Raw genomic sequence first — 27180 nt, 5'->3', positions numbered from 1 at the left:
CATTGCTAACGCGTGCTGAAAGCATCGAGGGACATATACATACTTGGTGGTGGTGGCACTGGGTGAAGGCGGCCGTATGCGGGGTGTGGGGTGGTGGTAACGGGTGCGACGGGATTAGGGCCATTCCGGAGGACACAGCGGCAGCACCTTCCAGAACACGCTGAAGACCAATTACGCCCCTAGAAGAGGGGCGTGGTAATAAACAAGGGCACGATCTACGCCCCTAAAAGAGGGGTGTGGTAATAAACAAGGGCACGATCTACGCCCCTAAAAGAGGGGCGTGGTAACAAACAAGGGCGCGGTCCTAATGAGTTAATGGAAAGATGGGCTATATAAACGCCCCATTCTTGGTGTAATGTAGCGCCGATTTCAATCGTGTTTACGAATCACAGCGTGTAGCCGGATGCGGATGCGAATAAACCAGCGTGCCAAAAGAGCTGAATAAGGCTGTAGCTGTGTTTTGATTGCGTCTCGCACGGCATTCCTGAGAGATACATTTGTCAAGAATCATAAGGTACAACACTTAATGATAGTCATAGGGAACAAATAAGCAATCAAATCATTTGTGTTACCTAGCTGCGTATTTAGTTTATTTTCATTAACTGTTGAAAAATAAAGATCATAAACAGCAAACAAACAGACCAAAGTCATAATTATATTAGAAAGCTGACAACTTACCTGAAAAACATTGTGTTCTCAATTGTTCAAAATATTTCAATCTCTCCCAATCTCCCTCTCACTTTTTCCTGCTTACTAGGCTCATATACTGTAAGCTCTTTTATTTTATTTTTTAAAAATCTGTTTTATTCTAAATGGAGGAAAAATACAGATGCCCCAGAAACTAAAAGGGAATGTAATGTTGTTGCCGAGGCAAAACACAGATGAACATTTCCACATGATTTTTTACATGCACAAATATGTGCAACCGAATTAATAGATCAAGGTAATTCACATAAAAAAAAAAACCTATGTTTTCCATGTGTAGTACATTTGGGGACAAACAGCAGCTACTGGTGCAAGTTTTTGGCAAGAACCATTATGAAAAGGAGAGGTTTAAATTTTGCATATCAAGGTGCATGTCTTTTCTGGAACAATACAATAACCAATATTTTATTTTTTAAAAATGTCCTATTTGAGGGACTGCCACTCCCTGGTTTCATCTGCTTGCCCTACCAGATCTAGTCGGAAGTTATGTTATGGGTTTCATTGTCTAGGGAACTATGTACATTTAACAAACAGTACATAGCAGTTCTACTCTACAGTGGTGCCCTCATTGTGAAATTTTCTTCCCTCCCCTAAGATGATGTTGGGCTCATCTATTCTCAGCTAGCAAAGGTCCAGGGGTGAAATCCAGCAGGTTCTGACAGGTTCTGGAGAACCGGCAGCAGAAATTTTGAGTAGTTCGGAGAACCGGCAAATACCACTTCTGGCTAGCCCCAAAGTGGGGTGGGAATGGAGATTTTGCAATATCCTTCCCCTGCTATGCCCACCAAGCCACGCCACGCCCACAGAACCAGTAGTAAAAAAAAATTGGATTTCACCACTGCAAAAATTTGTTGTGTCAGCAGTCCTGAGGACCCCAGGGGATGGGTGAGCTAGTGAGGTGCCTCTACTGTTGTTAACATGGCTTCATCTACTTTTACTTCAGCTCAGAGTTTTTTTATAGTTTTAGATGTTTTACTTGTTAACAATTATAATACTGAACTTTAGTATTTATTGATTGTTTTCACATTATAAGCTATCCAGGGTCATTTGTTTTGTAAGATGGGTGGCTATGTATTACTTAGATAAGTAAACTAATAAATACATGCTTTTTAAAAAAATTTTGAGGCTGCCGAACATCTCTATGACTCTGGGCAGCAGCTTTTTTTTTTTTTTTTAAATGTGCATTTAAAAAGAAGATGGTTGACCAAAAGAACAAACATTGTGGGGTCCTTGGTGCTCTCTGAGTGGAGATGTTTCATTAGCTGACTAGGTAATATGATCAGCAATGTTACCTACCTGGATAATGAAAGTGATGCACCAAAGCATCAAGGTCCCCATAGTTCAACTCTGAGCTACTGGACTTCTACTGGACACAATAAAAAGCTAAAAGGGAAACAAAAGGACCAGAACTCATCCCAAAAGTGCTTTTTCAAGAGGCAACTGGACTTGCTTGTTTTTCTTTGAAGATGTTTTGCCTCTTATCCAAGAAGCTTCAAAAGCTGAAGAAGCTTCTTGGATGAGAAGCAAAACGTCTTCAAAGAAAAATAAGAAAGTCCAGTTGCCTCTTGAAAAACAACTTTGGGACAAGTATGATTTGGATGACTGAGAATCTCCATAGACCAGAACTCAACTTCTCCAGAGACTCACACCCAGATAAGCAGGAATTAATGCTAGACAAACAATCAAGCCAAAAATAAAAATCTTAATCCAGGAAGTACCAAGGAGAAAACCCCAGCCCCACCAACACTGGCAGGGCATACTACTGAATATAAACAGGGAGCAAACCTTACACTCACTAGCACTGATGATGTAACCTGGTCAGGCAATGAAATGTTTGCAAGCAATCAATCAATATTAAAGAATACCAATACCTCCACAATTCAACCCTAATTTACATATATTCTCATCTATTAGAACAAGCACTGGATGTTACAAGAGACAAAATTAAACTAATTGGAAGGGGCTACACAACCAGCTTAACCAGTATGCCTGTTGTCCTAATATGCATAAAGTGTTGGCGATACAGGCATGTCTTATTCATTGTGTTTAATAAACCCTATACATGGCTTGCAAACTGCATGGGTTATGGGGTTATATATTTAGTGTAGCGTCTACACTTGCTGGACACAATGCAGTCCTGACAACTAGATTGCTAGTTCATTCTGTTCAGCGCTTGCTTGCCTATCCTTGGTGCACTATGGAGGGCAAACTAGCTTTACACTGTGGGGTAATGGAGCTCATATGCTGGTTTCCACAATATGATTTGGTGACAAAGGTATAAAGACTGAGATAAAATTAAGCTGCTCTACATGTATCCAGTTTCCAAATGGGAAACCATGTGGAACTTATATATGCTAACTAGCATTCCATAATGAGGAAAGATAAGTCCTAAATGTACTAAATAAGTGTAAATAGTTAATCAACTTGGCTTTATTTTGTTTTGTTTTTTCAGACAGTGACTTGAATTTTTATACAACTCATATGAATTTGGCATTAATGCAACTGGATCTAAGAAATAACGCACCTATAATTGACCAAATACATGCAATGTTTATGTTTGCTTCTTTACCATCTAAATACAATCTCAGCCTGGAATGCTGTTTTTGAATGGAGGTTTTACAATCCTGTACATAATTTTAATTATCATTTTAGGATACTAATTGCCTCCAAATGGATTTCGGAAAGCAACTTTGATATATAAATCTTTCATCAAATAGACTTTCTTTCTTTTAATTCTGCCATTTCTTGGAGCAGCTTAACTGTCATAAAACAGAAAAAAGGATTTGATAATTGAGTCTTAGTTCCGTGTTCTGTATGAAATTGAAAGTAAGTTGTTTCCTGTAATTCAAAGCCAACAATGTTGGGCATTAACAGGAATCATAAACAGAACTAGCCCTAGTTTTATATCCCACAATTGCCCTGAAAATAATTATTTCCAGCAAGATATCCATCTCAAGGGGAATTAATTAGATTTTAGTCGTCTTTTTTTTTAAACAGAATTTAAAATATGCTTTATATCCTTCAGCAATCTTTCTAGTGCAAGAAGATCCAAGACTGACAAACAAACTTTGCAGGCTTGTGCGCAAGTTTAATTACCATCGTACCCAGTGGTGGGATTCAGCCAGTTCGCACCACTTCGGGAGAACCGGTTGTTAACTTTCTGAGCAGTTTGGCAAACTGGTTGTTGGAAGAAATCATTAGGGTAGAGAACTGGTTGTTAAATTACTTGAATCCCACCACTGATCGTACCATCTTAATTGCTCACCCATAAATATCAGAAAAAAAAAAATGAACAAGATACTACTATTCATTGAAACTTGAAGTTAGCCTGCTATTGCACACAAAAGCTGACCTACTACTGTGGTGACATATTTACTGAATGGCGCTTTACATTCATTCTGAACACAAATGCCAGTGCACATAGAATATAAATGGACATGGACCAAGGCACTGGGTTCAGCAAGCTAACGCTCCTTCAGTTTCCCCTGTCTTTATACCGAAGAAACTAACAATGAAAATCAATACTACAGCAGATTGTCTTTTTAAATGCTAGCAGCGAGACAAAGAGCTAGAAACCTATTCAATTATATTCAAAGCTTAAGAGGAAATTGGAGTGGGTGGGGGGAGGTGGGGAAAGCACCTACAGCCATTTATAATTATTGATGTCACTGGGACATGCTAATTTAATGACTTACCTATCCAAGCTCCCAACTCTGGCAACTAGATAGAGAAGGCTTCCAATAGCAAGGCTGCCTAGCACAAGGAGCTTCTGTCTCAGCAACGCCTGCTGTTTGAATAGCATGGCCCTCCATCAATCTTCAGGACTTCTTCAGTCTGCAGACACCAAAAATATATAAACCATTCCTGAGCAAGAGGTAACATACAGAGAAACATTTATTAACAGGCAGTCAAACAGTTTCTGTTTTCATATGGTATCAAACTAAGAATTTACCATATTCCACGAATCCTGTAATTAATGGATAATGTGCCAGATTTTTACCGCTTCCAAATTTAGACTTGCATAAAGTCCTTGGTACGGTTTCGGCAAGGTCAGCAGACATATCAGCTTCACCTCCTTCTGTTAAGATTTTTTGAGCAAACAATTCCACTTGCATTTTTCTGACATCAACATATTAAAGGAAGGAAGATAAGGGACACAGAAATATATAAATATTTTGCTTTAGAGCTTTTGTTTCACTGGGAACAAATTAGGTGTTTTGATGATAAATTGCTTGTATGTGGGTCAGGTCAAATTATTACAATGTGGGACTGATGGGATGAATTAAAATCCAGTATGGATAAGCAAAAACTCTAGCACCACAAGGCTTTTACTTGTCATTGTTTTATTCATATACCGTTTTCCCCAGCAAGAGTCATTTCTACTGCCAAAGTCTCATTTACCAGAGCTTGGTTTAAGATCCCTCCAAACCATCCATGATGTCCTTCCATTCTCCTTTGTCGCTTACCTACATACTAATTTACTCGTGAGTCACTTCTAATCAATGTGCCTGTCACCAAACATCTGGTTTGGTCCTTAGCTAGCTGGCTATAAGTCAGGGCAACTCAAAGAATAATTTTAAAATGGGGATATAGCATTGAATTAAACAGTGTTAAAACGTTGGGAGAGACAACTTGGTAAGATTATGTATTATGTGAGATAATATAAACATCAGACACAAATACATTTGTGTTTGGTGGGCCAAGAGGTAGAACAAACATGTCTTAATGACAGAATGGACAGTTATTTTCCATTGTGTAACATGTCTTTATATGCCTGATTGTCTGCATATGAGATAATGACTTCGGGAGGTCCTGAAGAAGGTAGGTGGTCATTTCAGGTAATGTAGATTAACAGAGCTGGAAGGGACCATGTAGATCATCTAGTCCAACCCCCCGTGATGTGAATGAGTTCTAAATAGAATGGTTGATTTAATTCTATTATGACATTTTAAACTGCAGAGCTACATTTCCAACCATTATTTTGGTTTAAAATGTAGTTTTCTTTTGTTTTCATCATCAGTTCTGACTCAGGAAAGGGTTCCATTGTAATAAAACAAAGGTATCTTCAGAGATTCACAGATTAAAACATTTATCTTGATCCTCCACCCCCAAATTAAGCGGAGATGAAAATCCAAGTGGAAAAGATTTAAGGCATTTACAAACATATACAATATGCTGTAATCAAAGCACAGATCTCAGATTTTCAAGTGCTGTAGGTCTGAGGTTTAGCCATAAAATAACTTTCCATTTCCATTTCATTTATTATATATATATTTCTTCAATCCAATTTTCTGAAAGCCACCCAGAATACTTTTGGTTGAATTGGCAACCATATAAATGTTATAAATAAATAAATACTGGAACTTTTACGGGAGCATATAAACTAACTTAATTCTGCCTTTCTGAAAGCATTTACCTAGTAGAGAAAATAAGTACACATCTCACTTTTTCTCTCAGATTGCTGGACTAATATTATTCACTCAATAACTAAATTTTGCCCTGAAGCTATGAAAATTTGATCTCAGCTCATATCTGATATATGGTTTTGCTTACGAAACCCATTACAACCCATTCCAATTCTGTTCCCTCTGTATCAAAAATAAATGTATTCTTTTTTTATTATGCAAGTATATCTAAATGTGTCCTCAGTTGTCAACCTTTTTCTTTACTCTGTTTTATGACAACTAACACACAATTTTATTTGGTCTCAGCCAGATGAGGCATTTTAAATGCATCTCTCACATTTTCTATTTGATTATCTTTTCTATTTTTCTTAGTTTATGACCAAGTGTCTTATATTTTCCTATTATACTGACTGGCCATTAACCGCAATAAGCAATAAACTAACGATTAGCCATTCTATAAAATATCTTTCCCCAGCATTCTTTAAAGGGCTGCTGACCACAACACAGTGTCTTAATGTTTCATAAGCATACATTTCCACCCATAATTCTGTACCGTATATTTCTTCTCAAGAAGCATTAATTTAAGAACCGCCTTTTTATAGGGAGTTTGAACATGAACTATTCTGCTCCAGCAAAAGCTGAGACCTTTGTGCTCTGGCAACATTGACTAAGTTCAGCCACTAAGCTCATTTGTTTCTAGCCAGTCAGCTACAAAAATGAACTCTTTTTTTGGGGGGGTAAGGTGAACCTCAGCAGAGATTGCGGGCAGCCTGTTTTCCTATTAGAGGGAACTCTGGCTCACCCCTGCTCCTGAGAATCAGCTGGCTCAGCACGGCCATAGAGTAGCAGGAATGAAATAGGTAAGAAAGCCTTTTTTGTTTGCAAGAGGATTTGTGGTTTTTCATTTCCTTTTCACACACTCCTTTTCTGGGAAGTGTGGAGGGAGAATTTTTATTATTTCAGCAAAGTGGGTGTGCCCCGGCAGCTGAAAAAGTATGCATCTTCTTAGAACTCAACTCCTCTTCTTTCCCACTTCAGCCACTGTTATAGCATTGTCTGATTACAAAATTGATGATACAATATTGTGTTGTGACATCCCTCATTTTTAATACAGGACAAACGGACGGCTTAGAGCCTGGCATCTTCCTCCCTGTGAAATTGCAGCTGTTTTGCAAACTGCCAAATAAACCCAGCATGTACTGAAAATAAGGGATGAGAGGACAAGGATATGGCTTTGCATTTCATTTAATTTACTTTTTGAAGGATAGATGAGGGGATTTTGTTGTTGATCTGGGAATACATTTGTTTGGGCAAAGCGCTGAACGGCTGGCTTATTTGCAGGCCCTACTTGTTAACAGGAGGGAGACAAGTAGCTGGTGCATTGTGTGATCAACATTCTGTGATTGGCAAGTCTGCTTCACATGGTTTTGGAAGGAGTGGGAGTGGAAATAACATGTACCCTTAATGTGCTAGTTCTCAAAGCAAACGCCACTAGTGGCATGGCCAGTCCCCCCCCCCTAATATCCCCCAATGCATTGATTAGAAGTAAGTTTGAGGCCCGGCTGAAATTTACTGTGGAAATCCTCCCTCCCCACCCCACCGTACAGGATTTATAATGCAGAAGAATCCTTCTGCATTATATGGGAACAACAATATCGCTCTACTGCTAATACCATGAGGCACATAAACATCCCATTAGGCGAGGTCCTGATGGCCTGTCAGGCCCAAGGCCCAGAGCAGGGGTGGGTTCTACTTACCTTTACTACCAGTTCGCATTGTGACCTTGCGCACATTCTTCTGCGCATGTACAGAAGCGTCTGCGCATGCACAGATCACCTATGATGACATCCGGGTCAGTGGGCGGAACTTCCTGCCAGTTTACTACCGGTTCTTGTGAACCAGTCCGAACAGGGGGCAACCCACCACTGGCCCAGAGATGACACAGTGAAGTCTAATCAAGTCCAATTCTTTATCTGCTTTATACCCAATGGACAGAATCTTGCCAAACTAAAGCTATAGCTTTCTTACTTTCAAAATATAACATGCGAAATGTAAGTGTGGCTACCCTAAACCTCTTCCTCTTTCCTCCTTATCCAGCTTGGGACTGTGTCATTTTCTTAATTTGGGACTTTCTCAAACTGCAGCCATGAGCAGCTTACAACTGGGCTAAAATAAATAAAATAAAATAAAACAACATATAGATTTAAAACCAGAAATATTTTTGTTGGGCATCATATCGGAAAAGTATAATAAGGGGAATATATATCTGATATTACAAGTGTTAACTGCAGCTAGAATTGTATTTGTACAACAATGGAAAACTGAAAAGATCCCTACAGATGAAAATGTAAATAAATAAATAAAAAATAGAATGCGCAGAAATGAATAGACTAACACTTAAAGTTAAGGAAAAGGAAGAAACTGAATGTTTTTTAACATGGGATTCATGTTATCAATGGTTAGCCAATAAAAACAGAACTTAGAAATATGGAAATATAAGAGAAGGACTAATGCAATAAGGAAGGATTGTTAAAATGGATATGCAAATATTATTACTATTATATGATTAATAGCAATGTAATGAATATTATTGTAAACATTATGGTTATTATTTCCTAAAATTATTTGTACCCAAACAACACACTGTTCATTTAGAAATGGAATTTTTATATGCAATTTTTTTAAAAAAATAAAGAAAAAAATTTCCACCATAAAAATAAAGCAATAGTAAGAATGTAACACATCAAAAGAAACAAAATCATTCTCCTAAATAGTCACAAAACAGGCTCAGCTTCCCAATGCTCAAGGGAAAAGCCAGGTTTTCCCTAGTTTTGATTCAATATTGTAGGAGCCCAACTATGGGATTTCTTGTCTTAATTAGAGTGATTTAATTCTTGGCTTAATTAGAGCTTAATTTAGTCCATTCACTGAATGAATTAAAATTCACAGAGCACAGAGAATTTTGCTTCAAAACATGGAGGGGTTGTTGCCTGAAATATTCTCTCATTAAAAACAAAATAGCAGTGTTTCTGTAGGCAACGGAGTCTTTAAGAGGCTGGGCAGATGATGGTTTTCCAGGGACCCTACCCAGTGGTGGGTTGACCCCGGTTCGGACCGATTTGCAAGAACTGGTAGTAAAACTGGTGGGAGGCTCCGCCCACTGACCCGGATGTCATCATAGGTGATCTGCACATGCGCAGAACAGCGCACGTAGGCGCAATGCGAACCGATAGTAAAGGTAAGTAGAACCCACCCCTGACCCTACCTTCTTGGGTGGGATGTGGATTTTTTTAAAAGGGCCTCTGGTTGTTTCTATAGTGTTCAGAAATAAAGGTTGTTTCTGTGTAGCAATATCATCTGTAGAATCTGAGGAACTGCAATATATCCTAAGGCTAGGTAGAATAGAAGGTCCATCTCTGACTGGAGTGACCTATAACTATAGTTCATTGAAACCCAAATCTTCCTTGGAGTATTGCTGAGCCCTGGAGCCACGAGTTAGAAAAATACCTGCTTTCTCTGTAGACCTGTTTGAAGAAAAACATTTACTGTAAATAATTGGAATTTCACCTCTTCCCCCAAACCCAAAAGGAAGATTCATGATCTTTGAATATTCCTGTAGCCTAAGTGAATCACAAGAATCTCTCTACTGTATTTCATGTCGGTGTTCTTATCAACTATATTAGAGGGATGCATTATAGATTCAAAGGTATATCAAAAAGAAGAGTTATGTCCAAGAGAAAAGCAAGAACTCTTTGCCTCTCTCTGTCTCACCTAACTTACCAGCTGTTATATTAATTAATAAAATTGTGTCTTATAGTATTGTGAACACCTCATTATGACGATTAGATGATGGTGCAAGAAAATTAGATGAACCCTAGACAGGGGCAAAAATATTTAGAAATTCTAACCTGTTTGCACCATAGTGGTCATCCAGATTTTTGCAGCCCAGGTTTGTTAGCCTTATTCCCAGAAGAAAGATAATTTTTTCTTAAAGCTTTTCTATTTGAGGGCCGGTAATCAGGCTAGCCAAAGTAAGTAGGACTGCTTGTAGTCTATGCAATACTACATGCACATAATAAGGCACAAAATTATATTTTAATTGTGTTTAATATCATCTGTATGTGACTCTTTATCTATTTTTACAATTATTATATAACTTCATCTCCTTTAGCAGTAGGTGGCTCTGGTAAATGAAATGGCACTTGTAACATAGAAGATGAAAGATATGTCAACATTTATATTCATATTGGGCTAAAATGTTGTAATCTTAGCCTGATTTGAGTGCAAATATTGTCACAACATGTATCTGACCTTCCTGTCTAGAAATTAACATGTCTCACTGAATCAGGCAGTTGGATAGCTTCAGATTAATTAAAATCGGAAAGCTATTTCAATTCCATTTTTCTCTTTATAGGAAAATAGCATTAAAGAAAAAAACAAACAAACTGCTGCATTCAGGAAGATTTGAAAACTACAGTGTATGTTAAAATCACTCAGGAGGAAGGTAACAATAAAATCATTCATGCTAGAAATGTGTTTTAATATTACATTATAGTTGCAGCAATAACAGTGGAGAATTCCTGCTACTGTTTTGCCAGTACATATATACCACATAATACAAAGGAGGGGAAATAATTCCAATGGTGCACATAACTTTGAAAAGGAGTTTTTTTCAAGCATTAATAAACTCACTGCAGCCTCTGAAATATAAATTATTGCATTTTCTGATAAGAGGAACATTACATGAAATAACTGCTAATGAAGAAAAGCTGAAGACACAAACTAGAAGTTCATACAACTGATACCACAATAGACAAGAAAAACTGATCTTACAACAACTAGTTTATATTGAAGAAAAATCAGAGGACACAGAAAGGGATTCTTAAGATTTAGAATGGATTTTATCTGTGCTAATTCTTTCCTGATTTCATGGAGACAATCTGTGAAGACTTGTTCAAGCATAATATTTCAACAGAAAGACACATATACACTCCATAGAACTATATGGGTCAATTCTATAATGCCTGACTTTTGCTTTGTATCATTATGTATCTTAGAAGTATAAGAGGATCAGGTAATGAGGAGGAAACTGAATTATAAGAGAGGTTAGATAATTTAATCACAAAGGTGTTTCTCTAGAACCGTGAAGGCAAACCTATGGCACACATCAGGGGTGGATTCTACTTACCTTTATTACCGGTTTACAACGGGGCTGCACGCGCGCTTGCTTTGCTCATGCGCACGCTCTTCTGCACATGCTTTGATGACGTTTTGATGATGTCAGGGTCAGTGGGCGGGGCCTCCCACTGATTTTACTACCGGTTCTATAGAACTGGTGCGAACCGGGGGCAACCCACCATTGGCACACGTGCTAGAGGTGGCACACAGCACCCTATCTGTGGGCACGTGAACTGTCGCCCCAGTTCAGCTCCGCCGTGCATGCGCGTGCACCTCCCCCCAGCCAGCTGGTCTTCAGGTCTCTGCTGCACATGCACGGGGGACGAGCGCATGCAGGGGGGGCCACTACTCCTCAAATGGAATATTGACTAATTATCTAAATTCAAACGAACCAAATTCCAGTGCTTAGTCTTGGGTTAATGAGTTTGAATTTTTAAGGAACATTGACTAAACTGCTCTTAATTCCTTTCTTTTTCTTAAATTTGGAATTTATTTTTATTTTATTTATTTATTTTATGCAATTTATATGCCGCCCTATCTCCGAGGACTCAGGGCGGCTCACAACGGTAAAATGCATAATTCCTGCCAATATAAAATTAAAATCCCAATTTAAAACAATTTAAAAATTCATTAAAAAATTGCTCCTTAGAGAACCTGGGGAGTAAAATATGACAATGAAATTGATTTTAATAGTACTAGAATATATTTTTTAGCAAATCCTAGTACAAGGCAAGTATAGGATAAAGGGTAACATGATATTTATTTGTTTATCATTCATTTATAGTATTTATATACCATCTTTCAACAACTGTAGTTAAACTGCATTATTCAATATTTATTGTTTTTTAAAAGGTAACCCTCCCTCCCTTACATTAAGGCAAGACTGTCAAACTCGCAGCCCGCAGGCCGGATGCGTCACCGGCTGGCCATGCCTGGTTTAGCAAAAGGGAAAAAAGTCACGATACGTGATGTGATGCCACTGTGATGATGCGAGTTTGACACCCCTGCATTAAGGCAAAAATCCTGTTTTATCTTTAATTTCTAAAGACAAATGACAGAACCTCTTTTTTCAAAATGCCAACAGAGGGAACCACTATTAACTGTGGAAGAAAAATTCTTCACAATTGAGTTGTGGTATCAGAGAAACAAAATGGCATGAGATAGGTTTGAAATAACTCCACAAAGATAGAAATCTATTGCATGGTAGACAATGTAAACTACTAAAAGAGTTAATTTTTCAAGCAAGCAGGCTGCAATCAGCTTTGTCCTTGTAAATATTTTTAAATTTTGAAGTTTGGGTTACTTTTTTTTTAACAATGCATTTTTAGAATTCAGACTACAATGCCCAAGGTGTATCATTTTTTTATTGGAGTTTTGTTTGTGATTGTGTTAAAACAAGAACACAATTTCATAATTTTTTAAAGAACACTACTGTTCAAAATATTTTTCACGTTATTTGTAAGCAATTTTAAAACGTCATATAGGGAAGGCTATTGTTTTTCAAGGTCCTCTTTGTCGATGAGGATGGCAAGAAGAGACAAGAGTACCAGTTGTAATTAAATGTGTTAGTGTAAAAGAGATACAAACAATACAGAAGGTAGCAAGATCCAGGAGGCAGGTTGGTTAACAATGTAGTCATTGGCAGGCATTACAGTGGTAACATTACCTTGAGAAGAGCTAAGCCCAGGGGTGAAATCTAGCAGGTTCTGACAGGTTCTGGAGAACCGGTAGCGGAAATTTTGAGCAGTTCGGAGAACTGGTAGTGGAAATTTTAAGTAGTTTGGAGAACCGGCAAATACCTCTGGCTGGCCTCAGAGTGGGGTGGAAATGGAGATTTTGCAATATCCTTCCCCCAGGAGTGGGATAGTAATGAAGATTTTGCAGTATCCTTCCCCTGCCATGCCCACCAAGCCAAACCCACCAAGCCACACCATGCCCACCAAGCCATGCCCACAGAACCGGTAGTAAAAAAATTTGGATTTCACCACTGGCTAAGCCCTGAATGAATTTTCTATATCTTGAGGGGAAGCGCTTTGGACTAGAAGACCTCCAAGGTCCCTTTCAAATCTGACATTCTGTTATTATGTTAAAAAAAAAAAAGCAAATGCAAAACTGTTCCCTTTATGCTAGTTCCCTAATTTGGAAACCCATACTTTGGCTTCACTGGATGGTAATTATCATCTTTTCAAATAAGTACCTTTAGATCACTGATAGTTCTAGTAGATGACTTGGTAATATGAATAGATAAGACAGAATGACCTGTTTAAAAAAAGTGTCATATAAATTTGGCAAATTAATCAAAACAAAGAGACCATAACCAGAAATATGTTGCCTATAGATTTTAACATCTCCTGCCTTTGACATTTATACTGTACTCGTAGTGGGCAAATAATTCTATACATCGCTTCTCGGCCTTTTGGCTAAGATCAAGTGTGTGTGTGTGTGTGTGTGTGTGTGTGTGTGTGTAGTAAGTCTATACATAATACAGAACTTGGAAATCTTCTAATCCAGGGGTGTCAAACTCGACTTCGTTGAGGGCCGCATCAGAGTTGTGTTTGGGCTTCGGGGGCCGGGTGGGCATGGCCAGGGTGAGTGTGGCCAGGGTGGGTATGGCCAGCTCGATGTCACTCATGTCGGGGGCACCTATGGTGGCCTGGGCGGGGCTGGGGGGATCCTAGCATGGACCTCCCAAGCTCTGTTTTCGACCACGACGGCCTCCTGCAGCCTCTGCCAGTGAAAATGGAGCTCAAGGGGCTGTGCGCGGCCCTCCGGAGCTCCATTTTTGCTGGCAGAGGCACCACAGGCCAGACCTTCGCTTTTTCCAGGACGGTCCCACGGGCCAGATCTAAGCACCCCATGGGCCGTTGATAGCCCTGTTCTAGTCCAACCCCTGCCCAAGCAGAAGACATTATACCATTCTGGAGAAATGGTTGTCTGGCAGAAACAAAACTCTGCCTTTTCTTATTAAAATGAATTTCAGTCTGACCAGTAATAGGCTAAGCTGCTATGATACCATGGAATGCTAAGGAAGGTTCTAATTACTACAGTTATGGACAAAGGATATCTGGGCTCTTGGTTAGCAAACATGTAGAACAGTGATGGCATGTGTGTGCGTGCAAATGCACGTGCGCACACCCGAACCACCAAAATGCAATGCATGCGTAGCCCCCACCCCCCGCGCATGCGTTCATGGCCCCCCCTTTTTTTCAGATCAACTGAGTGTCAATTCATTGATTGTGACAGGAATAGATTGGTCAGCTTGTCACTCTTTCATATTTTCTTTTTTTGCAGTTAATAAAAGAGTGCATGTTTATACATTATACAGATATAGAGCTAATGACCGACATATATTCATCCTATGAATTCCACATTTTGAAATGGGATCATCTTCATCTCTGTTTCTCATTCAGCTTTTGATGTTTTGCATACATTATTAAGGATAGAACCCCATTCTTAGATTAGCTTGAACTCTCCTATGGTACCATATTGGAAGAATTATGTTCATTTTGCATTTTAATTACCAAATTTGGAAGAAACACAGCTAATCCTGCCTCTTTTAGCTCTCTCATTTAAGAATGTTCATGTTTGAGATAAGAATAGAACCGTATTGTGATCCAGAATTGTAATGATTTTTTAAATCTAGCAATTTCAGTGGAATATGTAAGAAGAGATTTATATAAGAAAGAGGTCTTTTTTCCTTTAAAGGTAGAATAAAAGGCGCTCTTCTCTCATGCACAGTGTAAAACTGTCATTATAGCCCATTTTATTCATATCTTGTGCTACCATTTTTTAACTAGTCCCTGCTAACAGAAGACATTTTACTTCAACATCTCCATTTTAAATATCCAGCAAAATGCAAATTATCTAGACATTTCTTTTTGAAGAAATATAAAATACAGGTTGTATCAAAAGTCAGGCCCCATAGACATAATTATATAAATTATGTTAAAATTTCAAACTGGTTAGTATTTTTTTTAAACACTTCCTCCTTGTATGACACCTGAACAGGTACATCAAACAAATGTGCAATAACATTTTCTCTGAAAAAATAAAACAAAATTAAGAAAATATAATAATTGGTCTATAGGCCTGACTTTTGGTGTTCCTTGTAAATGTAGAAATCCTGCATCTTTTTATATTGACTTCCTCTTTTGCCATTCCTGTATGCTTCCTTTTTGTTCTCCTATTCTGTGCCCTGCTGTGTAACTAACACAAAAGTGAGCACTAGCTACCAAAAAGACATTGAAGATTATTTTTCCCACACGCAAATAATAGCATTTGTATCAAGGGAGTTTCATTCCAGTTCACAGTTCACAACTGTGCTAATTTATCTTAACAGTAGCTTCCTTTTGAAGAAGAGGATATATTAATTGCTTCTTTTACCTCCTGAAGGTCCTAAAATAAGGCTCATCTCTAAGGGAGTGAAAGATGGTTTAGAACAGTGGTCCCCAACCTTTTTATCGCCGCGGCCCGCTGAGCGCGCGCAGGGGTGGGGGCACGGCCCAGGAGCTTTTGCGCACGGCCCATTGCGCACGGCCCAGGAGCCTTTGCGCTGCAGCGTTCATGTCCCCCGGCCGCTGCGCGGCCCGGTGCCAGGTACTCCACGGCCCGGCACCGGTCCGCGGACCGGGGGTTGGGGACCACTGGTTTAGAACATGAAGGATGGGATCATCTGTAATTGAACTTGGCTTAAATACCTCAAAAGCAGACCTTGGAACTGAACTGAGTTAGACGGCAACTGTCTAACACCAGGCCAAGTATTGGGAGCTATTACTGATTTCAGGCAGACATTTTCTTTTGCTTCAACATCCACATCAACGCCTTTTAAGGTAGTTAAGAGTTTCCTGAGCTTAGTGACAATCAAAGAGCTGAACCAATGTGTTTTTCGCCAGCTTGATAGTTTCCAGTTGTGGTACAGCTTTCTACTAATTTATATCTTTTTTAGCCATGGCTCTGTGTTTTATGGGAGGGGGTGCCATTCAATTGCTCAGTCTGTTATGCAGGTGGAAGACAAGTGGTGGGCTGAAATATTATGCTGAAGTTCTCTTAGTGTTTTTGTCACATGGAGCCTCCTATAGTACCATTCATTGAAGTGACAAGGTTCCAAAATTTAATTTTGCAATATTATAAAACCTTACAGGCTCACAGGGAGCACCTGCCATTTATGAATTTCCAATGTCTGTCTGTCTGTCTGTCTGTCTGTCTGTCTGTCTGTCTGTCTGTCTGTCTATCTATCTATCTATCTCATGATTTAGATTCTTGGGTGTTATTATTTATTATCATTCGATCTTAACTGGTTTTAATTGGGTTTTTATTGTATGTTTTTATCTGTTTATTTGTTTTTACCTGTGTTCGCCGCTTTCAGGAGAAGGGCGGCATATAAATACTTGCAAATAAATAAATAAATAAATAAATAAATAAATAAATAAATAAATCCCTCACTAGAAGAAAATCCACAATTATGTTATTCTACAAACATCCTTACCTTATTCCTTGTTAAATGTTGAACCCTTCCATTTTTTTCTCATGCATTTTTATACCATCATTCAGTTCTCTTATCGTATTCAGCAGCCAACTTCCAGCTTCATATTCGGCAAAACATTCCATAATTCAACTCTACCATATCATACTTGTTCTCTAAATTAACAGATCTCCAGTACATTTTCTTTCACACAATCATCCTTCTCCATGATAGGTAAATGAACAAAAATATGATCTGCACACCCCTTTTTTGACATTAAGCTGTACTGAACTTAACGGATTTTCCCATTATCAACTCTTGAAGCTGTTCTATCCGGACACCCCCGCCCCCACAGGACCTAAACAAAACTGAACACCCCAGTAGTTTTGTAAAGGTTGAAAAAGAATCCTTCCAATTGTCAGTGTGCAGCCTCATACATGTTAATCAAATTGCACAACTACTCTGTAAAAGATCTCCCCTCCCCCCACCACATCTTAACTTCTCACCAGTTATACCATCTTTACTGGCACCTTACTGTTTTTCAACATTCTCAAAGCATTTAGGCATGACTTTTTTCATCATTTTTTCCTCAGACATTTACTATGATTTCAGGGTTATTTTTGATATCACTAACATTTCCATTAAAACCTTTAAAATACTCTTTCCAATATTTCTTCACTTCAGTTGCATTCTAAATATCTTCAGCACTTTTATTTTTAATTCCATTCATTCTTCTGGAACTTCCTTTTCAGCTTTTTCGTCTACTTTCAAAACTTTGCTTTATTTCCATAAAAATGCTCTGCATTTCTTCCTTCACTTTAAAACTTAACTTTCCCTTGCTCTCTTTGACTATATTAGTTGCAGGATGTTTATTTACATCATTTACATATATTATACAATATCTATCTCTCACCCTTGGCTTTTGCAGCCATCATTGTCTTATATGCATTTTTTTCTCATTTGAAGTTACTTTCATCATTCTACCAAGCATTCTATTTCATCGCTCCCATTTGCATATGGTTGTAATTCATATGCTACATGATAGTAACATAATTCTTTTCACACTGTTCCAAGTAGCTTTCACATACTCTTTCATGATCATTTTTCATTTCTGGGTCATCTGCAGCATAAACTGCAACTGGAAATTTTGTCAAAGTCTCAAAATATGGCTCATGACATCATGAGACGAGTACAAAAAGAGCGGAGTTTATGTTATGTTCCCGTATCTATTATGCCCTTCCCACTGATGCCAGTATTTCCTTTCATTCTGTCGAGAGGGCAATGATTCTAATCAGTAGTGGGTTTCAAAATTTTTTTACTACCCATTCTGTGGGTGTGGCTTGGTGGGTATGGCATTGCTTGGTGGGTGTGGCAGGGGAAGGATACTGTAAAATCTCCATTCCCACCCCATTCCAGGGGAAGGATACTGTAAAATCACCATCCCCTCCCCACTCCAGGGGAAGGATACTGCAAAATCCCCATTTCCTCCCGATCAGCTGGGACTTGGGAGACAGAGAATAAATGGGAGCAGAGCCAGTCAGAGGTGGTACTTACTGGTTCTCCAAACTATTCAAAATTTGTGCCACCGGTTCTCCAGAACTGGTCAGAACCTGCTGAAACCTATCTCTGTTTCTAATAGTTTATCACATAAAATTCAAGCTTTTACTTCATGCACTCATGCTGTCAATCTTGTTTCTTTCACGTATTCTTTTATGACATTTTTTCCCAACATGATCCAGTCTTGACACTATCAAAAACTGGTTTACATAGAACATATCTGTTTTTCTTTCTTTTAATTTGTTAATCTTACTCCTTATCACAAGCCTTCTTGCTCTAGTCTATGCAAGCTAGGGCATCTATTCTAGAGGCCATCTATTATTTCATGCACGCCACCACCTCAAGGTACCACATGTGATATGTTTGTTTAAAAACTAGTTCTCTTTATGTTAGAGTACAATACTACAGGTTGGAGTACAATGTATTTGTACCATATCCTGGGACTCATCCTTTTATTTCTGTGTTTACTAGATATTTTTACAAATGCTACTTTGTATGCATACTTGAAAGAGGATATATGGTCACAAGATAAAATATCACTCTAATTTTAAAAACTTCTAAATTCCACTCTGAGGATGGTTACAAACTAATTTATAGTTACTAACTTCAATTTTATTGCCAAGGTGTTGACTTGGAAGCTTTTGATCAAACCCAGTCAGATTATTTTCTAAATCATTCTAGGGTTATACTTGCTTTTGGAACTGCAATTCCTCTAATCACTATTAAATACTTGTTAAATCTCTTTCAATGACTTTTATATCACTGATATAATATTGTCATGAAATGGCTATCTGAACTAAGTGTTGCACTACTTAATAGTAATTCTTTTTAATTTGTTGATTCAAGAATATGGCACTAAGAAATTTTGATGTGGCTTTTAGGAAATTGTATATCATATAGTGATCGTCATATAGAAGAATCAAATGGTCAAGGCCATAAATAGATATCATCAATCTAGAAGAGATAGCCAGTGTCCCCAATGAATGAATGACTGTAGTAACAGATTTGAAAAAATGTAATAAAATGGAACTCAATAGAGAAATATGGAGAAATATCTGTAAGTACTAACCAAATTCTTCTAGAGGCTGAAGAAAAACATTATTTTTTATCATTTGCCGCTTGATCTCATAGCAAAGAACTAATCAATCTATATTTGGAAAAATATTTCCTACATTTAAGCATGAAACATTTTACATTTTGTTGGAATAACTACTTCATTCCAGTTTTTCGCCTGCTCCTCTTGTATTTAATTTATTTGTTTAAGTAAAAGGTTGCTCACTATTTTTTGATACTGGTTAATATCTTTTTTTCTTTAATAAACCAATACAATGTTGTATTTGCTTGGCAATCCCACTGTTTTTCATAATTTAAAATGTTAATTATCAGTTTAGGATTGGAAAATTCCTCTTGGTTTAGCAATGAAGTTCCAGTTCAGAAAAGAACAGCTTGGCTTTTTCTATGTCCAGTCATTTGTTGGACAGAAGCTAAAAAAATTAATGTGGGTGTTATGATTGGACAATTGAAAGCCTAACTCTCCTTCTTTTTACTTGCATCAAAAACCTAGTATATTTACAATGAGCTTTGATTGTATGCTCAAAGCCATGGTCTTGACTTTTTTGCTCCCATTCACAATTTGTGAGAATGTATTTATTTATTTTATTAAACTTCTATGAGACTGCATGGAAAGAAGGAGTCCCATGTTTTCCTAAAGCCCTCAACCCTTGAAAAGTTTCTATTTAGGGTTTAGGGCTTCCTAAACAATATGAAATGAGTGAAGGCTGCTGGGGGAAGGGATTATAATCCAAAATTTAGTACAGATAAATATGGACAGCATCGCCACCATCGCAAAGGGACAGCATCTACCTAGGCTTTATTCAATTTAAGCCTCCCCACCCCCTTTGTATCAGTTCCTAAGTGTTATTCCATGTTTTAGAAATGAACACTCCAACATATTTTGATCATGTCTTCAAACTTTTATGTTCAATGAATAGCATTTACTCTTATGAATAATGTTACACCAAGCTAGAAAGAATTAAATGGTATTCATTTTGTGTTGAGAAATCTGATCTTTAGGGAATTGCTAATGATGTTCAGAACCTTGCTAGGTTACCAGTCTGAATGATGTCCATTAATATTCAGGTCAAAGAATGCACTGAATCACACCCTTTCCCTGGCTTGAGTTATTAGTTTTCATTTTATGCAAAATACAGGAGGGAGGGAAGAAGGGAGGGAGGGAGGGAGGGAGGGAAGGAGGAAGGAAGGAAGGAAGGAAGGAAGGAAGGAAGGAAGGAAGGATAAATAAAAAGATTTAGAAAACATTTGCTATATATAAAAGTAATTTTGTGGTTTTTTTAAATTCATTGTGATAGGATTTAATACATTAGGAATCACTAACATATTGCAGTAGCACTTAAAATTAGTTAACTGTCAATGTTTGCTATAAAAATCATAGATGCTTAATCGAAAACTTAACTGAAATCAGATCTTCAGTATTTGATAATCCTCATTAGGCACATGAAGTTATTTGTTTAATTTTGTACAAAACTCACTTCCCTCATCACAACCCATTGTCAAAAGCTGAATAATGAAGACACAAAATTGCCCCAAAAAATATGAACATCTCATTATTGAAACTTGATGTTAGATGGAAAGTTAATTCAATGTCTGGGTAAATTGGAGAAGTGACCAACAAATTCAATTTACATTAAAAGAGGTCACTGTAGTTGTTTTGTTTAGAAACCACAAGATAAACTGGCTTGAAATGATGAATAATGTGCGAGTATTATTTACTGAAATTATCCTTAACCGAAATGAAATTTGCACTTTTGAAAAATATGAAGGTTAAATACCAATTCTATCATTCTAACTATCTCAAGGATATAAAGATATACTAAGAGTTAGAAATAGAACATCCATATAAAGTATACTTATACTTCCTGGTAACTGACAATGCTATGCTTCCAATTAGCTTTGCTGGAGTGACATTTATTGACATCATTTAACTCTCCTGATGTTATATACAAGAACTTTCCAGTTAAATACATGAATTCATTTCACAACAAAGAAAAATCTGAACCCAAAACTGAATTCAATTTAACCCAGCTTTCATTATTATAAAATTAATGATAATAATAGTATATATATATATATATATATATAAACGGGCCGTGAATTTAATTTAATTAGTATTTTAATTACTTTTCTATTTATCTTTTTTATTATGCATAAGCTACCCAGAGTCACCAGATATGGGAGATGGGCAGCAAAAAAAGAAAAAAAAATGTAACAAACAAACAAAGAAACAAATATATGAGGTGGGTTGGGCCCCAAGTCACCCAGCCAGCTTTCATGCCTAAGGCAGGACTAGAACTCACAGTCTCCTGGTTTGTAGCCTGGAGAGCAGCCATTAAGCTTATGTTTTGAATAAAAAGATAATGAAACTATATGAAGAAAAAGATCACCCCATCGGGATCTTTAACACTTTAGACTTAAAATATGGACAGCGAGCTTATTCAGTTCCAATGTACAGATGATCTATTACTCAAATATATATTCCTATAGATTTATACTCCTTTGGGCACATAGTATCTAAATCAGTGTGAGGTTTAAAAAGAGAAAAAGATGTAGCTGGGCCTCTCTTGCTTATGATTTTTTTTAAAAAAATTATAGATTGCATATTCAGCTGGGTAGTTCAGAACTGTTTGGTTGCAGTTGCCCTTTACTCTTCAGAGATAAGATTGCCATCTCCTGCAAAGAATTGATCACTTTTGCCATTTTCTGTTAGCCAATGCTACTAAGTGAATAATTGTTTCCAATGTATGAGGACAGATCCATGTCAGTTAAAATGTCTAACTCCTGTGCAGCTTCCCATACCAGTCTAGCAAAGGTTAAACCACCCAGACCACTACCCCTTAACCTCACCTCACCCCTGGCTCCTCCCCTTGGGTATATAAGGTTGCCACCTGGACACAAGAGCCAATTCCAGCCATGACCCCGTAAGAAGATCAGGTAGAGATTAATATATGCTTGAACCTGAAATATACCTATGTATGAATAAACTGAACATACTGATTGTCTGGTTATCCTGTGAGTTATTGGGCTAGATCTGTCGATTCTCAACAAATTGGTAGCAGAGTCGGTTGCCCATAACTCCAAAATATGTCTGAGCCGACCAAACGCTCAGCAGAGAAAACCAGAGCAAATACCATAGCCTTTGCAAGGCAAGTGGCAGCACAGCTTTCACCCACCAGAGCCATCCCAAAAACCACTCCGGTTAGAAACAAGTGGACACCCAATCCAAGCTCACCACTCAAAAGTAAGGAGTGACAAGAAGAAGAAAAGGACAACACCGAAGGCATGGCACAAGAAAACGATGACCTCAGACAAGCCATTTTAAAAATGCTAGAATCGCCAGCCACCAGTAAAGACCTCATTGCAGACCTCCAGAGCCTACTCAAGAGTCATGGAGCAGCGACCGAAGGACAAGGACCAACACACATGGACACCAGACCGGTAAGGGAGACGCCATCTTGCCCCGACACACCAGAGACAATAGAATCAAATTTTGCGCCACTTCTCCGGTGGCCATATTTAAATGACCAAACACCTAAAAAAATGGCCAACCTCCAACCAATGAAAAGCCTAGATTTAGATCCCTTGGCGTGAACTAGCACTAACCCAAAAACGGGCAAGGGGCTTCCCATAAATAATAATAAAAAACAAAATCAAACCAATAAAAGCCTCCCTACCGAACTCGAGATCGAGAGAGCCATAGAGACTCTCACGGCGGCATTCAGCTCCAATTTCAAACCACCAACACTCCTACCGGCCACGGGAGAGACATGCGGGGATCAAGAAGACACCCACACATTTACCGCCACCGAAATGAGAACCGTAAGCCACCCAAGGGACGCGACAATCACCACCAGCACTTCTCAGCCACCTGCAATGCAGACGACCATACCGCGGCGAGATCCAGGCCTCCCATTCACAAAACTACTGCAGCAAGCCAGAGACCCAAAAGTGAAGCAAGCTACTCACCAGCACCACAGCCTCCACCAGGTTTTCTAATTCGATCCATGATCAATGCCCCAGATCCAGAACCAACCACCAGAACGACCACCAGGCCAGCCACTGCACCGGACTACTGCGAGCCCCAGCCGATGATCCCGAGCTTCCCCGGCCCTCCAATGATCCACAATGAGAATCCAGCAACCCGAGCTCAATTCCAAGCCTCTACCGCCCATTTCGAAAGTGCCAGGGGTAAGTCCGGATTTCCCCTGGCAGGCCTGGGCCTAAACCCAGGAGCCACAGCAACGAGCTCCTCACCCGATGGCTTCCAGCAGAGAATGAGCTCCGTGCATGCTCAGTACCTGCCTATTGAGACTGGAGAAAATTTTTTTAACTTATCAGCCAGCATACCGGTTCCCTATTGTGAGTTTCCCCACATTCAAGATCACAGACAGTTACCATCTACAAGCAGCAGCTTTTACAATTCAGGGACTGTACCAGGTGCCTTTCCTAAACTACAGATAGATGGAAGAAACCTCCTGGAATGGAGCCAACAACTCCAGATCCTATTTATGAGGGAGAACGTACTGTTCCTGATATCCAAACCACTAAGTAAACCATGGACATTCGAGACTGACTGTATACACCACAAAGCCTACTGTCTGCTGCTGGCAAGTATCACACCTGCTATATACCCCAGTATTGGCAACCACTTAACCGTGTCGGAAATAATACAGAAACTCTATAGTTTGTTTTATAGCAGAAGCAGGGCCACCACCACTAGAATATCAAGGGAGTTTCACTCTGCCAGACTTAGGCCTGGGTTATCCATGAGCGAACACCTGTTAAAATTAAACACCACCAGGGCCGAACTACTGCAGAGGGGTGAAACAATCACAGAAGAGAGTATGATGACTATCATCACCAACTCACTAGACTCTAGCTGGGATAACTTTATCACACAAATAGACAGTTTAAGCATAGAAAACATCACTTTAGATAGCCTCACCAGCCGACTGATCACTGAAGATAACTTAAGGAGGGACCGTAGTCTATCACATAAAGAACTCAGGCCAGCCAGGAGGGTGGAATTCCAAGATAGAATAAATAGCATACATGAATGTTTCCTATGTGGGTCTAGGAACCACTTCAGGAGAGATTGCCCCAGAAACACCAGGGACGGGGGTCACAACCAATACAGAGAAAGGTCAGATTCCAGACAGAAATACCAGAGGAGGCAGTCACCCGAATATAGGCCCACAGACAGGCGAGGACGTAGGGGGTCCCCTAGCCCCAGACAAGGAAGAGAACGTAGAAACAGTTCCAGAGATAGCAGCAGAGGATCCGTGTATGGCTTCAGAAACGGGGAATTCATTTTTAGCCAGGAAGAGAGAGAAAACATATGGCTCATAGATTCTGGAGCCACCAACCATATGGCATACAACGCCAAACTATTTACCTCCTTCACCAAGGCAGATTTTACAATCAAGGTGGCAAACCAAAGCAATGCCAGAGTAATAGGTAGAGGAAATGTGTTTATACTGGGAATAGGTGAAGTAGAGGGGGTATTGTTCGTGCCTGAGATACCGTACAATGTGTTAGCCACCATAAAGCTGAGCAAGGACACCAATATTAAAATTGTGTTCACCAAAGGCAAGGTGCTCATGTCCAACAACGGGGAGAGTATCGGGGAAGTTATAGTAAGTGGCGGCCTCTCATACCTACTACCCAACAATGATAAACAACAAATAAATGTAAACCTAACCAAAGAAGGGGACACAACTAACCCTGAGGAAGACAAAGGGGAGACTGGAGATTTAGAGGGGGTCAACCAGAAGTCATAAAGGTGCCGATAGCGACCGCAAGCAACCTAGGAACGATATGTTCTCAATTGGGAAGCCCGCCGACGATAATTGTGCCCATCTCCTCCACAGACGACTGGGGCATATTGGTTTCCAGGTAGTAAAAAGAATGATGGAATGTACTGACGGTTTGAAAATAAAAGGCTGTGATAATTACCTAGAGTGTTCTGTCTGTAAATGCTCAAAATTAAAGGTCAAACCCAGGCCAAAGAAGTCAATGCGCACCACTGACTCTATTTTTCAATTAGTGCACATGGACCTAGTAGGCCCAATGAAGCCTTTCATTGTACACAAAAAAAGATTTTTCTTGACCATTGTAGATGATTATAGCCGCTATGGCTTCGTATACACACTTAAGCACAAAAATGAAGCGTTCCAGAAATTTAAAGAGTTCTACAAAAGGGTAGAGGTCCAACACAACACCAGGGTCAAACAAATCATGACAGACCGTGGGTCAGAATTCATGTCCAAGGACTTCTCAAGGTGGCTAAAGGAACACGGCATGTTACATTTCACCACATCTCTGTTTTCAGCCTTTGAGAACAGAGCAGCAGAACGTAGAAATGGGGTCCTGCAAACCATGATGAGACGCGTCCTGGAAGATGCCAGAATGGGCCAAGCCTTTTGGTCAGAAGTCTTACCTCTATTCCAACTACACACTAAACAGACTGTGGTCCAGTGTGATTGACAAGACCCCATATGAGGTGATGTACAATAGAAAACCCAACCTGGCACACTTACACATATTCGGCATTGTTGCTGATGTACACATACCCAGACAACTAAGATGGAAAGGGGACAAGATCACCAAGATACTAAAGTTCGTAGGATACGAGCCAGGGACAAAGGGCTTCAGATTCATCGACAGCAACAACAAATTCATAGTGTCAAGGTCAGCAGACTTCCACGAACACTCCAATTGGTCTAAAATACACTCAAATGACATTCCATTTGGGAAAGACCAGGACACGCAAAGACAAAAAAGGGAACAAGACTCAGACAAAACGAGAGAACACAAAACGAACAAAGAAAAGCAAAAAGAGGTCAAGATCAAGGAGGGGAAGCAGGGGCACCAAGCACTGAAACTCGACAAACTCATGCACAAGGAAGCAAGGTATCTGCATGACACAAACACACCACCAGACAGACCAATAAGGGCAAACCGGAATCAAACACCAAAGAGACTCAAGGACTATGTCATCTCCATACAACAACCAATACCACACCCAACTCATACGAGGAAGTACTCAATCTGCCTCAGGAGGAGAGAGAGAAATGGAAACTGGCCATGGCAAAAGAGATGGACAGCCTCAAGAACCTACAAGTATACACACCAGAAGAGGTACCTGAACACAAGAAACCAATCGGAACCAGGTGGGTTTATAAAATCAAACCTTAGAAAACAACAAGGTCCTATACAAGGCAAGACTAGTTGCACAAGGCTTCACACAGAAATACCCAGACGACTACACTGATACCTATTCCCCCGCCGTCAGAGCCAAGAGTGTTAAGAGCGCCCTAGTGATAACCTCCATCCTGGGACTTGGAGTATACCAATTTGATGTGCAAACCGCAAACCTGCACGCTGAGTTAGACAAAAAAAATTATGTCAAGGCCCCAAGTAGAGGACAGAGAGGGTAAAATATGGCTCCTAAACAAGAGTCTATACGGCCTTAGGCAGTCCGGTAAAAGATGGTATGACTGCCTAGCCAAGACCCTCAATTCAATAGGCTTTATTGACACCTCAGCAGCCAAATGTTTTTTTGTAAGAAAGGAAAACAACTCAATCGAAAATATTCTTGTTTACATGGATGATATATTATACATTGGGAAACAAAAATCCAAGTGTGATGAATTTGCCACTGAAATAAAAAAAAAACATTTCTCACTCAAATCCCTGGGAAAAGTAGACAAATACTTAGGGATGCACATCACTAAGACAGACAAAGGTTTTCGACTTTCTCAAAAAGAAAAAATCACAGAACTGCTACACAAATGCAAC

General features: G+C 39.1%; 1 protein-coding gene across 1 annotated transcript in view; it reads right to left on the bottom strand.

The window, feature by feature from the left end:
* The window catches only part of HS3ST5 (heparan sulfate-glucosamine 3-sulfotransferase 5), a 126821-nt gene that overhangs the window by 5457 nt on the left and 94184 nt on the right, over positions 1 to 27180 (bottom strand). The window contains exon 2 of the mRNA XM_070953219.1: positions 4401 to 4539. Coding sequence (XP_070809320.1) covers positions 4401 to 4507 — 107 coding nt within the window. The 5' untranslated portion in view covers positions 4508 to 4539. The remainder of the gene's footprint in view (positions 1 to 4400; positions 4540 to 27180) is intronic.

The sequence above is a fragment of the Pituophis catenifer genome, unplaced genomic scaffold, assembly GCF_029215685.1.
Source record: "Pituophis catenifer annectens isolate HBS135680 unplaced genomic scaffold, rPitCat1.0.hap2 SCAF_1, whole genome shotgun sequence".
In the NCBI taxonomy this organism is placed as follows: Eukaryota; Metazoa; Chordata; class Lepidosauria; order Squamata; family Colubridae; genus Pituophis; species Pituophis catenifer.
The sequence above is the reverse complement of the archived record's forward strand: the minus strand, read 5'-3'. Positions and strand labels throughout refer to the sequence as shown.